The sequence below is a fragment of the Falco biarmicus genome, chromosome 7, assembly GCF_023638135.1.
Source record: "Falco biarmicus isolate bFalBia1 chromosome 7, bFalBia1.pri, whole genome shotgun sequence".
Taxonomy (NCBI): domain Eukaryota; kingdom Metazoa; phylum Chordata; class Aves; order Falconiformes; family Falconidae; genus Falco; species Falco biarmicus.
In genome coordinates, this window is record NC_079294.1 from 56940179 (window position 1) to 56954990 (window position 14812).

General features: G+C 40.4%; 1 protein-coding gene across 2 annotated transcripts; it reads right to left on the reverse strand.

The window, feature by feature from the left end:
• Nucleotides 1-2180: 2180 nt before the first annotated feature.
• Nucleotides 2181-14638, reverse strand: LEO1 (LEO1 homolog, Paf1/RNA polymerase II complex component). 2 transcript variants are annotated; one of them, XM_056347677.1, is made up of 12 exons: nt 14504-14638; nt 12807-13532; nt 12442-12546; nt 11704-11798; nt 10308-10453; nt 8829-8913; nt 8397-8491; nt 7978-8112; nt 7239-7374; nt 6742-6928; nt 6376-6473; nt 2181-2457 (listed from the first exon to the last, which is right to left on the reverse strand). In XM_056347677.1, exons 1-12 carry the CDS (start codon nt 14559-14561, stop codon nt 2353-2355), a joined length of 1971 nt encoding a protein of 656 aa, XP_056203652.1. In that variant the 5' UTR covers nt 14562-14638; the 3' UTR covers nt 2181-2352. The 2 variants fall into 2 exon arrangements, with proteins under 2 accessions (XP_056203652.1, XP_056203653.1); XM_056347678.1 differs by having other exon boundaries at nt 2385-2454; nt 6377-6473.
• Between the last annotated feature and the right edge of the window lie 174 nt (nt 14639-14812).

Here is a 14812-nt window from a genome sequence, read left to right on the forward strand (position 1 = left end):
ACATTTTTAATTTGGGTAAAATGAAACAATTCCAAGCAGCGCTTTCAGACTTGGAAGCTAAGAAAAGGGACAGCAAAAACGGCCTTTGAGTTAAATAAAGTTAAATAAAACTATACAATAGGCTCACAACTAAAAAAATATTGTGGGTAAGGCTGAGTTCATTCAAGTGACTTTAATTACAAGATGATTGTTAAACCAATTTAAGATGAGAAAACACTTTCTAAAATTCCACGTTTAAATAAGACTTTAAAAGAGCAATCTACAAAAGATGACAGTGTAAAAAATTACTTCTTTTCATCTTTGTAATCCACAGAGAGACTCATTTTTCGAAGCTAAAGCAGACCACTTACCAAGTAAAGGCTTACTCAGCATCAAACCTATGGAAGTGATTAAAACATTTTCACTCTTAGGAATCTAGAAAAATAAAAATAGCCAACACGTTAATTAAACTGACAGAAAAGCAAATGCATCACCAGTGAAACGGTGGTGTGTTTCCATATGCCAAATTTGTTGTTTAAGAGGTATCTGGGAGGCTGTTACACAAATGTACAGCACGTTGCATCCATACAGAATGAGTCCCTTTCTAAACAGCTGGCGTCTTCCTGCCCGAGAAGGTTACAAATGGAAAGCAGGTAACCTCAAATAAGGAACCAGGCTCCCTGCAGAGGTCTAAACTAAGAGGATTACAGGGTCAAAATTCCAACAGATGGAAAAAAGTTTTATCTGCACATTATAGAGGCACAAGAACTCACAGGTTCTCAGGCAGATTTCCGAGTTGAAATTTTTCACTTTGTTTTCATACGTGCAAATGTCTACCCTGCAGTCAGCTGCTCAGCAGAATACATTAACACATGCAGAGAGCTCCATCCCGCTGCAGCTACAACACTTCCCGTACCTTCCAGGCAGGAGAAAGGGAGGTGGAGTATTTTGACAAGCTACTAGCCTAATTAAAGATGACAAAAGCAAGATGTCCAGGTTGAAAGCTGTATCTCAAAGAACCAGGGAATGGCATGAGAGCAAAGTGCTCACTATGAGGCACTTGCACCCTTCTGCTGTTTTATAAAAAAGCAGAATTCAGCTGGGCAGGAGAGAGATGGGGTAACAGTCCTTCTCACGTAACTATCAGCTACTTTATTTCGCCTTAGGTAACACAAATCCACATCATAAACTTTTCACAGCATCAGTCAATGGTTTCGTTTAAAGTAGCATTAAGGTAGTTCTGTTCTCTTCTGTTAGTCGCATCCAAACTGTAGGACTGTGTGAAAAGTCAGTTAAAAAAGCAACACAGATAACATCTGAATGTTCTCTCACCAGTGAGAGAAACTACACAAGGGATACTTCATGCTGGAAACAAAGCGTGGAAAAGTTCAGGTATTTCTTCTAGCCTTTCTCCACTTTACAACTGGTATTGCATCATCAAATAAGGTGTTCAGAATCAGTGGCAAAGCAGCAATGATTCTGTCCAGAACATTCTCCAGTGACTTCCCAGCTAAACAAACCTACACACAAACCCAACCAGGAACAACAGGAAATAGCACCATAAGGATTATATAGGATTATAAACCACCTATTTTTGCATTGTGGTTCATCTCACCTTTTAAAGGAGACTTTCATCTCTGCTGGCAGAAATGTCTGAGTTTTGTTTTAAATAAGTGCTTTTCCTCTGACATTTACATCACTAGCATGTGCCAATAATAATTATTACTGTTGTTATTAACACTCGGGCAAGATGTCGATTTTCATTCTAGGCTTCAATGCATGAAAAATAAATGTCTTATGCAATCACTTAACTGTTCTAACTGCAGGAACTTCAGTTTACTCAAACATGATAAATACTTTCAGTCATCAAAATATACCAGCATAGTAATGTACAGTCCACAGTCATCAGGAAATAAGGAAAATCCAAAAAACCCCAGAACTGTATACCACTTGTATGTTCTTCCAGCTCTTCCATACTGTTACGCTAAACCGCCATACCCTTGCCAGTCAAATATCATTTAAGCATTCTATAAAGATTAGAATGGTTTCTCCTAATGAACTTGGTAAAAATCACTCATTAATCCACTTGGATAACTAGTTGCTACAGTTCTCAAAACTGAAATGTACTGTGCAAGATAAAAAAATGGCATTGTGATGATCCCTGGTGCAACAGTTGCTGCAGTAAGAAAAATCTTAAGAAGTAAAAGGAAGTCAAAAAAAAACTTTATTCACACCAGAAATGCAGACTTCAATGGAATTTTTCTTTATCAAAATAACCCCATTATGGTTACTTACATTTTTGCTCTAAGAGAACTGTACAATATATATATAAATATATATATAAAAAAAATCAACTTTTGTACTTCCTTAGTATTAATCATCGTCATCTTCTTCTTCATCGCTGATCACATATTTCTTATGCTTCTTACTTGCTTTGTCATCATCCTCTGCTTTTCTCTTTCCAGAAGGTTCACCCTCCTTAAAGGCAAAAAAAGGACAAAAATAAACCAACATACTTCAAGGTAAAGTAAAAAACTCAGAAGAACAACAACAAGACCTCCAAGTCTTTCTGGTAAGAAAAGCAAAATTACTAGTTCTACTTGTCCCATTTTGTGCTCCTGTGATGCAGGACTGCTTATGTATCTGCACTTTAAGTTCAGTCAACATTGCCAGCAGTCTCAAACCCCAGCCTGAGAGGGTCTGTAACACAGCTGCAGCTCCACTCACCTCAATGAACGTGCAACCATATCTGCTTCAAACTGAACTAAGGCATGAAAGTAATTTATGTCATAATCTGGATTTATGGCATGTGCAATATCATCCTCAGCAACTCTTATGAGCACACATAATTCCTAGAATTTGCAGAGAAATCTTCACCATGCAGCAGCTTTCCCTTCAGGCAGCCTTGCAGCTCTGCTAAGTCTTCAGACTACTGACACCCTAAACTAGAGCTACTGAAGCAACAAAGAAATTCAGTAAGCGGGTAGGTATTTTGTTTGTTCGTTCATTTAAAAAAACAAACCAAACTAAACCACTCTCCGGCATAAAGGAAAAAGACTGATGAGAAACCACTAGTACTAAGACTTAACACCACAGTTTATTTGTTCAGGAGGTTTCAAAGAGATGGTCAAAGGAACTCAAGCCGCTGAGTTAATTACCTGTTTGCAAGCAACACCATAATGATTTTTATAGGCTGGATGCCCATTTTTTAGCACCTACATATAGAGTCAACAAGTGGATGTCTATTCCATGTGCATTTACACCAGTTCAGTTTAAATTATCTTTCCAAACAGCATTTTAAATCAAAACGCTCTGAAAATATTTAATCACACTACAAATCACTAGTTGTTAACGCAAAACTCGTCAATTCTGACATGAAGAACAAGCTGTCAATTATTATTTAAAAAGAAGAGTATCTTTAAAAATACCCTCGAGGCCTAAGTAATTTCATCCTTTCTTCCATTTGTTGGATTTGTTTTTGGGGGGGAAGGGTTGTGGGTTCAGATTATTTTTTTTTTTTTAAAGCAACACATTTGGGTTTTAAGAAGCAGCAAATTTTCAGAGTTTAGAGTTTCAGGATGTTCACGAATTATTAAGAGTTTCAGAAGTCTAATGAGTAGGTTTTTATTCAAAGCATCGGATTCTACATTGACATATTAGTTAGTACAGCGAGCATCTCAAGTTAGGAAGAAATTCTAAACATGGAAACCAGAAATTAGTAGGGGTGGGAATCTCAATGATAGCTTCTTCCTCAGAACAAGCAATCTCCCGTAATCTAGCAGGGCTATCGTTAAATGATTCATCTTCCTGATTAGCAGAACATCCCCATTACCTACAGTAACAGTAAAACTATGTGCAATGCAGTGTGCTACAGTGTGCTAATAATAGACTGACGTTTTCAGTAATGGTAACATATTGTTATTGGGACAAAGATTTATGTTGTGTTGTTGACTGATGGCACACAAACGCACGCCTGTGTACAATGAAGTCCGTGTTTCACATATGCAGATCCATATTACAGATGCCATACTTCCTATGGGGGGACTGAAAGTAAGCGGTTAGGCATCACTGGGCTTTTTTGTAATACTGCAGCACCCCTCCGTGGCCCTGATGGCAGTATTACCTTTAAGCCATATAATTTTAAAATGGAGGCTATTGTTCCTCGAGCGGCAGAGAAATGCTGTTGACTAGACCTTTTCTTCTGAGAGACCGGAATTGCAAAATCCTGACACTGCCGTATCACGAACCAGCAACCAGTAGTGTCTTACAAATAAACAAATCTTTACCAACAAACACGAAGAGTTCATAAAACTACAGTTTTGTCTACGTGCCTCACTATGGCTGTCTCCAGGATTACTGTCGTATTTTCTGAAATATTAGACTGTCCTCAACGTATAATAAAAAGCCAGAATCTATGTCTTTAAAAGAAAAACTAATTTTTACTCCTGCCTCATATTACAATGCCTCTTAGTGCAAATACTCAGCTGGCAGTGTCAGAAGAGCAGTGTCAGCAGCAGCAATGTGCATTCAGAATGCAGCAAGCATCCAAAAGGCTGGGAAATTAGCTGTGCCTCCCCAGATGTTTGCAGGAAGCACAATATAGAAACGCAAATGAAAGCAAACTTACTCCTTCAAAAATCAGTATTTCTTACAGTATAGAGGTTATGTGTCATACTGAGAACTAGGTCCTCTATCGGTCATTTAAACACAAGTTTGGAATTTCAGCAGCTCTGCTTATGGAATTCTGACGGGCATTCATTCAATAGAAGGACACATAATGAGCTACGCTGCAAAACTACTCTTTTAAGAAGAAAAGGATGTTTTATCACGGAAGCCTCTAAAATTCAAGAAGATTCCAGGCACTTCACCAGCTATTAGAGTAGCACACTAGATATGACTGCAGGAAATCAACTGAAAGAAATCTTAGGGCAATAGTTGAAATAATTTAAACAGTTAAAATAATCTCTTAAAGGAAATGGTGACATAAAGCTTTAAAAAATATTCCATAAGCTTACACAGAGCTACTCAGACTTGCTTTTCCAAACTTCTGCATGATATTCTACGCATAAACTTTTAAATATAGTTCACAGTGAAACAGGACAGGAAGATTATAATCAAACTAGCATGCCAGTGTAAAAACATCTCTCATAACTTACAAGGTAGTAGTAAGAACATTTATTAAGCTAAGTTAGTTTCTATTTATTATTCTGCTACATAAGTGAAGGTGACTATCAGCAGAGCTCAGGTGTGTCCAAACTACCACTCCCAAGCCATGTTTGGCTTGAGAAAAACACAAGCACAGCTGCAGCTCAGGGCTGCGCTCCACTAATCAACAGAAGATGACAGCAATGGAGAAGTGGTGATGTCTGAAAGCAAGCAAACTCGTGGGCTACCAAAACCAAGGAGGCCAAACACATGACCCAACCCAATTCCCTCTTGAACGGGGCAGTGGGAAGCCACAAAGCCCAGTGCCAATTGCCATTTGTCATGAATTCCAAAACTCCCTCTTCTTCCAGCCTCCCAAGGTACACAGTAAACACCCTATGGCTCTCCACCTCAGAAGCGTTTTACAATGAGGAGCAAGAGTCAGGAAAACAGACGACACAGGCAGCTGATACAGGACACAGTCCGTATACTTCCTGTTTCCACTTCCACCGCTGGGTGAAAACAGTTAAGTTTTAATTTCAGAAACGGTATCTGTCAATTTTGAGAAGCATTACACTGCAGTGCTGTATCAGTATTAGAAGTGACATTTCTTGAAACAAACTAAACCTCAAGACATGATATGCACAAAGATTCATTTGCTTATACCCAGCAGTGACAGATTACAAACCAATAAAACACAATTTTAGATGAGGAAACAGCTCTACTGCTGCAGCTAATAGTTAAATTGATCATGGCCTAGATGTTTAGGATGATACTTAGGTGATGGATAATGTCTATTTAGCAACACACTAACTACTTTTAATACTATTTTTTAACTATTCTGTTTAAAAATAGCAGAAATACTACGTGAAAATGCTTTTGCTATTTCCATAATAAGCAAGAAAGGACCACGTAGGGTAGGAGACAACACTGCACTAGGATTCTGGTATCAAGTCTTCTTACTCATTGCATAATTTTGGTAAAATAATTTTACATAACTTTGCATATTTTTTTCCATCTTTAAATCAGCAATAAAAATAGTGACCTCCTTTGGTAATTGCTCTGGTCTATGAACTAATGCAGTGTATAAGAAATTGGTGAATAATTACCATGGAAAGCGCGCCAAATCAAATAATACATTCAACACCGCATAAGTGAAACTGTAAAAGTCTCAGCTTTAAGAACTAGATCTAGTGCAGTAAATGTTCCGGACTGAAAATAAGTAGCTTAAGAACAAAATTCTTTTCTTACCTCATCACTAGTAAGTTTCTTTGCCTTGAGTAGTCTTTGCGTTTTATCTTCATCTGAGCCTTCATCACTGTCAGAAGAGTAGATTCTAGCACGTTCCTCTACAGAGAAAAAAGGAAAGACAAATATTTACCTTTAATCTGAAATTGGTGATGAAGGAGTATTAAAAATAAATCTCTTACATTTAGCCCCACAAAAAGCTGGCAGAATCTAACCCCCAAATGAACAGAATACTTATATGAACTGAATTCATGTCTCCTCAGGTATCAAATAAACTGGCAAAATACAACTTTATCAGGACTCTCCTCTGGAATTAATCCATCTAAATCACACAGGCCCTGCTTACGTGCTCTTAAGGTTTATTATTACCTCTGATGCCACCTTTGTATCTGTTTTTGATAGCTGCTAGACTGATTGCATCATCTCCCTCATCCTCTTCATCATAGCGATCGGGTTCTAAATAATTTGCACTCAGACCACGCTGATGCTGCTTCTCCCGCATTCTTCGCTGTTGAGATTCTCTTCGAATGGAGGCTCTTAATCTCTCCTCTTCTTTCTGTCCAAAGAAAGAATCAATATATAAAGATTGAGGGGAAAAAACCCCAAACCAGCTCAAGAGCACCTTGTATTCTACTGTAACTTTTGAAATAACTTCACAGCAGTGTAAAGACTGCACACATTCTGATTTTTCTGCAGTCTGTAAGGTTAAGCAAACTGCATCATCCATGGCTAACAACTCTTGTCTATAACTCCAAAATACACTCTGTTTTTCATGAAGTCATAAAGTGTTCTGAAATGTTCAGCTAAATGACAGTTGTGATTTTCTAGATCAAATCAGCAGGTAAGGGAGTTCCATACCACAATACCTTAATCATTTCTGTGCGCTGAGACTCTGGATCACGACCTGCCATTGGCAAAATACGAATTTTCTGGGTCTTTGAACATCTGTCTGCCAGAGACAGAGTCATCTTCCTGTGAGTGGCACTGTCCGTAGAGTGTGGCCTGTCAAAAAATTGTTATGGGTTAAATACTTCTACAAGGAACACATCCATTTTTGAAGGACAATGGTAGGGCCAGCACACTTAAAATTTCGAAGATTCATCTGCACCAAAGTAAAAGCGTCATCCTTTTATTTATTTATGTGCATTGTAACAGCTACTGGAGACATCAATTCCTCTCTCAGTAAACCATCTGCAGTCCATTACCAGCCCAAATAATCATCCTCTTATTTTACATCAATAGCCCAAGATGAAGTCATCACCTTGACAGCAACCATGTATCAGAAGAAAGGTTTAATTTCAGGGAATATTAATATTCTTTCTGATTCAGACAAGGACTTGCGCTTAAAAATGCAAATTAAAATAGATATTAAAAAATACACGTAGCCCACATACTGCAGTGAATGGCACGTTAACCTTTCAAACTGGGACACCGAATTTAGGACAAATGTTACCAAAAGACTGACTTTGGAAAACAGTGTATTCTTACTAAACAGTTAAGCATTGAAGGCTTATTTATGAACTGGTATCTCTAGTCTTTATATACTAGTTACAATACTTAATTGCAAAAGTAGTTTCAACATTTGAGACAGAATAGCATGTTTACCTGAAGGTTAACTTCGTCTTGAAAACAGCCTGTCCTTGCAGACCTGTCCCTTGTCTGATAAACAGATGGTTGTGATCTCCCTGTAGTGGCGCCTTGTACACATCAAAGACCTCATTGCCCAAGTGGAGAGACATGCTTAAAAGAGATTCATATATCAGTTATTTGATAAAGCCACTACAGTCTATTTTTTGCCTCATTTCTGAACGCAGAAAGCCTTCATGTTTCCTTTTTATATACAGCCAATAATCATATTTCAATCCAAACTAAGCAGAGCGTAAAATTTTCAAAGCACTGAGGCTAAACTAATTTCTGCTGTGCAGAACTGACATCAAAGTTTGTTGACCTTCCAATTTTGCGCACCACTGCACTTCACTGTAAGAACAACTGTATTCTTTCAACAGCAAAAAGTCCAAACTAACCTTCCGTCTGACCACTTGACTATCCGCGCATTACTTTCTCTGATCTCATTCCCTTCCTCATCTCGTCGCATCCGCCACCGTATTGTGTTTTCTACCTGTGGGGGAAAAAAAAAAATCAGAACACTTAGTTTCTAACTCATAGTAGGGAATACCATGATAAAATATACTCTATATGGGTCAAGAATTACAATTAGAAAGGCTAGATAATTTGCTGCATGATGCAGAGAAATTAAAGTGAAAGGTATTGCTTTTATAGGTGAAATAAAGCTGTCAAGTTTTTTCTAAATTTACTACTAAAATGGATCAACTTTCCTCAGTGCTGAACTGGTCCACACTTTCATAATCTGAACCATAACTTAAAACACCTGAAGCTGACTTTGAAGAAATGTGGCTAGGTGAGTATAAAAGAGAAAAGGGAAATTAACATTATACCTTGAGTTTTAACCTAGTTCTACCCTCTTCATCAAGCATCTCCTCATCTTCAAATTCATCTTCGTAATACTGAGGATCAAAAGGTCTGCAATAAATTATATAATACAGTCTTTATTCTTCTAAAAATCAATCCAGACTATTCTAGAGTTGTACAAAGTAACAGGTGCTTGAAAGGTTGAAATTATACGCTGTACACAACAGGCACTGCAGCTGTGAGTGAGACCTCCACTTCTGCAGTCATGCAATTTACTGCATTGATTCCACACCACAGGAGGCCTACGCAAATGTCTTCACTACCATCAATTACAGCCACCACTTCAGACCCTATAAATTACTCTAGCTAAAGCAAGCAAGTTTGCCTCACAAAATACTGTTTCCTTAGTATCAGGATGATGAGGTCAGGGTTAAGTCTGGAACAAAATATATATGATACTATACAGAGAAAATAAAAAGAAAACCCCCATCTTACAGATGTGGTGAATTAGGGATTTTCTAAGAGCACAATCTTTGTAATTTTTTTTATTTGAATCTCAAAACGAACCAAAGGGAAAGGAAGATGACATATTGTCTTCTTTTCCTTCAAAAAAACCTGACAAGTGGGGTGGGAGTGAGTGGGGGAATGCCATACACTAGCTTCCTTCCTAACAGCTTCCAGGCTGCTGCAAGGGGAAGTAGTGATAAACAGCCCCTGCTACTGCAAATTCTATTTTCAGGCCTGTCTGACCCACAGACTTCTCTCACTGATTACAGCCACTAGCCAGATGCTTAACAGTTCTCTCCTGAATCAGTGTCTAGCACGAAAGCCAGGAAGAATGATTTAATCAATGTCTAACAGAATCAATGCTACATTGCCAGCTAACAAGCCACCTATTAAACAATGCAATAAAGTTGCTTAACAAAAAGAGATGGATTTAACTGCAGTTTGCTAGAAGTGCTGAAGGTGGGCATAAGCACCAAACCCAACATCGCAAACAATTCTAATAATTTATTTTGTTTCTCCTTATGAGTTCCTGAAAAATTCTTTAGCTTGGAATAGGTAAACAGCAAAATGAATAATCAGCCCCTTCATAGTTAGTACATTTAGCACACACAAATAAAAAAGGGCTTATTCTGAAATTCAAAATGATGTTTTTATCACTCAAAAGTGCATAAAGATCTTGTGTATTTGGCTTTCACACCTCTGAGCCTGAGCCTCTATTTAAAATTCAACTGATAGCACATGCTTTCAATTAAACCATATTTTTGTCTGTTTTTTGAAAACAAATAGTTATTCAATCGAGCTGAAACCGAAGCTCACAAGAAAAATTCTCAGCACTTTATAACAACGATAGATATTACTACTGACTGATGATAACTAAAAGTGTGCATCTTAATGTCAGACATTTTAAATATGGCCAATGTATTTGTGTTACTAAAACCAAAGCAATATAGGGGAAACACTAAAAAACCTTATCAATCATGTATTTAATGTGCAATTACCTGGGCTCCACGCTAAGGAAGTTCGGCAGCTTCACAAAATACAAATCATTACCCAAGTCTGTGTTTACTTTTGGTATTTCTACCTCAATTCTAGTCTCTGGAATAGGCTCTTCTTCCTGCTGTTCTTGACTCAGTCCATTCTCATCCTAATGAAAAAAAGGAGAGTATGAGTATAAGTGAAAAAAGTCTGTCTAGCTAATGTTGCTCTAACAAGCAGTTAAATTTTTCTCGTGGTTTAACCCCAGCTGGCAAGCAACTAAGTACCACACAGCAGCTTGTTGACTCCCCCTGGCCCCCAGCAGGACTGGGAAAAGAATCAGGATAAAAGTAAAATCCATGGGTTGAGTGAAGAACAATTTAAAAATTGAAATAAAATAAAATAATAACAATTGTAATGAAAAGGAGAGAGGGGAATAAAACCCAAGTTATGCGCAATACATATGCCCACCACTCATTGACTGATGCCCAGTCAGCCCCCAAGCAGTGATCAGCAGCCCCAGCCAACAGCCCCGCCCCAGTTTATATACCGAGCGTGATGTTCTATGGTATGTAATATCCCTCCGGCTAGTTTGGGTCAGATGGCCTGGCTGTGTCCCCTCCCAGTTTCCCAGGCCCCCCTCACTGGCAGGGCCTAAGAAACTGAAAAGCCCTTGACTTAGCATAAACATTACCCAGCAAAAACTGACAACATCAGTGTGTTAGCAATATTATTCTCTTACTAAATCCAAAACACAGCATTGTACCAGCCACTGAAAAGAAAATTAATTCTATCTCAGATGAAACAAGGACAATTTTGCCTAAAGAAATGTCACCCATATGCACAGAGACAGATCAGGAAGCTCTGGGTAGAGGAACTTGCACATTTTCAGTGAAAGCAACTCAATTCAGCATTTCCATATGCCATTTAAGGTTATTTCAAATACCTGTGCAAACTCAAGAGACCAAACACAGTAAGGAAACAGCAGAGGAGCTGAGATACAGTTTTCAGGTAAGCACTGCAGAGTAAATGGGAGACAACTTTTCCCAGATTAAAAAATAATAATTTATATATTATCATCAAGACTCAAAATGAAAAGATTTGTCAAAGAGCTGTAATAAGGTACCAAAGACAGCTATGAACTAGTATTTTAATTAACTACAATCAAGGTTACTCATTGTATTTCTTTCAAGTACAAGAAGCGGAGCAGGGATGTGGGAAGGCAGATAAATGAATCCACCTGATATTGCTATGTATAAAACTTTAATAATTCTTTTAGCTACGGCAAAATTATCTGTAATGTTTACTTAATGCCCTTACTTTTTTTTTTTTAAATTAAAATATTATCAAACTCAATCAGCGTTCTACATTTCAGAGTGGAACGGCATGTTAATTATTCCAAAAGACAAGTCTACTCACAATGGGCTGTCCTGGAGTTGGTGGCTTGTCTTCTCCATCACTCCCTGAGGAAATGTCATCTGCACCTCCAAACAGATCCATGACATCTGCGTGCTCTTGAGCAGAAAAATTACTATTTTAAAACACAGGTATACATGCATGCACACACCCCTACATGCAAGCACATTCATAGAAAAAAAAAAAAAAGATCAAGACATTCTTCACTTCTATTACCACTAAAAATCACCTACAAAGGTTAAAAAATGCTAATGTTTATGAAGCACACATTATTTTCTTATCCTTATTCTATATCCTTATTTTTAAGCTTTGTTTTCTTGGAAAGGGTCTATCAAATACCAGAATCTAGTTGAAAAATGGCAAGAGAAGAATTAAGAGTATAAGATCATCCTTTACTTCAAGTAAACAACTTACAGGAACTTCATTACACATTTTGGAGGGTTTGCTTCGCAGATGAAAACACCTCTTCCTCAGCCAGCGAAACATCACAAAACCCAGTACAGGTTCTCTGGGCTGCTCTGACTGGAGCCACCATTTCTTAACATCTTTCAGTAAAAACATGAGAGGAACAGGCAAGTGCTGTTTCACATGAAGGAAACTTGCCGTGCTGTTTTGTTATCTCCATAGCACTACAGACTTCCATGCACTGTACAGCAAGCACTATCAATTTTACCGAGTTCTGTAGCAGATGAACGGTGCGCTTAAGGTGAGGATTAAATGAACAAAAACCCCACCATTTACCTTTCTGTGCTTCTGTATCACTGTCCACTTCCGAATCTGATGCAATCGGTTTCTTTCGTTTCATTCGCAGAACTTCATCTTCACTATCGCTGCCCCTTGCAGACTCTAGTAAGGAGCATAATTATACTCAGTAAGTTAAAAATTTTGTTCCACGTATTTTAAAATTCCTTTTTATTAGTAAGTTGATTCAGATGAAAAGGAATTTTAAAAGTGCTGCATGAAAAAAATTACCGAGATGACTACTGCTGAAAACTATGTGATTAATGCCTTCACACTGAAGTTTGAATCTTTCCAGGCCAATATAAATAAAAGAGTTAAGAGAAATCAAACCAGACGCAAATCATTACTACCATATTCAGTCCTACCAGATTTATGCTCTTGGTCCTCCTCATCAGAGTGCTGGGCCCTCTCCTCATCATCAGAGTTCTGCATCTTCTCCTCGTCAGAATGCTGGGCCCTTTCATCATCATCCGAGTTCTGCATCTTCTCCTCATCCGACACCTGCGGCCTCTCCTCATCATCGGAGTTCTGCATTTTCTCCTCGTCTGAGTTCTGGAGTCTTTCCTCATCGTCAGATACCTGTGGCCTTTCATCTTCATCAGAATTCTGCACTTTCTCCTCATCATCAGAGTTCTGCTGTCTCTCCTCATCATCAGAGTTCTGCTGTCTCTCCTCATCGTCTGACTGATCACTTTTGTCCTCCTTGCCCCACTTCTCATCCTCTGAATGCGCTTTCTCAGAACCATCTCCCTCTGAATGATGACTACCTTCATCTGACCCATGCCCACGATCATCCTCCTCATCATCATGAGCAGCTTCTGAAACACTGTGCTGGTCCACATCTGACTGGTCATTATCTTCATGCTCCGAATGTCCCGAAGCTTCAGAGTGATTGTAGGATCTTTCAGAGTGGTTGTCACTCCCAGTGTGATGGGATGCCCCTTCATCCTCACTATCATCTCCAAATAACTCCTTATTACTAGGTTTTATTGCCTCTCTGTCATCATCCTGGTCACTGTCGCTTCCAGAAGCGTTACTACCAGAGCCAGCATTCTCCTGATCAGAATCAGATTCAGATCCAGAATCGGAATCTGCAAAACAAACACCACCCTTCCAAGAGTTAAGATGTCCCTACAAAGATGCACGTAATGTGATGATCATTGCTTAAAAAAAAAAAATCCAAAAAAATCAAAGCAACCCCAAAACCCAGAAAGAGAGCCTACAGAGAACTGTAAACCTACAGAAGTTACCTAGAACAATAAAATAAAATGTCTACTCATAAAGGCACAGCCAGTGAAAGACACAATGAAAATTGATGGACGCCACGAAGTTTCAAACACAACCTGTTATGTAAGATTCTGAAGTTGTACAAAAAAACCCAAACAACAACACAAAGGTAAATACAATTTGAACTAGCAAGGGCTTAAAATACGTAAATACATACGTATGGCTTGTGAGACCCTACAGTCTAGAGCCTCTAACCCAGGCCAGCTATCTGGTGTGCCCTCGAACTGAGGCTGGGGAGTGCCGTTCCCAGCAGGAATAATAAAAAAAAAAAAAGGCACATCTGCCTTGGAAAATAATTTACAGAAATTTGGCGAGCGTTTGAAGAGCATATAAACGACTCCAGTCAGGAGGCATTCGCTTATTTTCCTTTAGATGCCGACAACGACTGAAACTTTTCCAGGCAGCGGGAGGCAAAGAGGCAACACGCCTTGTGTTACCGTCCCGGCTGCAACCGGCTCCGAGCCGGCCCACGGTTAAACGTGCCGCGCTCAGCCGGGGGCTGCGGGCAGCGCTCACCCGCCCCCCCCTCCCGCACCGCCGGGCCCCGACCCCCCCCCGGCCCCAGACGCCCCGTATGGGGGCGCACAGAGCCCCAGCCGTGGCGCAGCGGGGCGCTCCCGAGGGAGGGCGCCCACAGCCGCCGGGTTCCCTCGCGTCGGCCCGGGCAGGGCGCGGGGGGCCGAGCGCTGACCCCGCCCGCCGCGGCTGAGAGGAGCGGAGCGGGCCGCGCCGGGCGCCACCGAGCTGGGGGGGAAAGGGAGCGCGGCGCCCGCACCTTTCTGCTCGGCCCCCGACTCGGCGTCGCTGCCGAAGAGGTCCTCCATGTCGGCCATGGCGAGCGGACACAGCGGCCCCGCCACCGCCGCACAAGGGCCCCGCGCCCGCCGCCGCGCAGTGACGCCACTACAGGGCGCCGCGGGGCCCCGCCCCTTAAAGGGGCTACGCCTCACCGCCGTCACGGGCGGCTGCGCGCGCCCTGAGGAGGCGGGAACCGGTTGCTGAGGCGGCCGGCGGCGCTGAGGGGAACGGCGGGGGCGGACGTGGCGCCCGGCGCCCGCTCGCAGCCTGCCCCGGCGTGGGGGCT

Coding starts and splice junctions, on each gene's coding strand:
- LEO1 (XM_056347677.1), bottom strand. CDS start 14,561: ATGGCCGACATGGAGGACCTCTTCGGCAGCGACGCCGAGTCGGGGGCC. Junction 10,454..11,703: donor CAACTCCAGGACAGCCCATT/GTGAGTAGACTT, acceptor TTTTTTCATTAG/GATGAGAATGGACTGAGTCA. Junction 8,492..8,828: donor GAACTAGGTTAAAACTCAAG/GTATAATGTTAA, acceptor TTTCCCCCACAG/GTAGAAAACACAATACGGTG.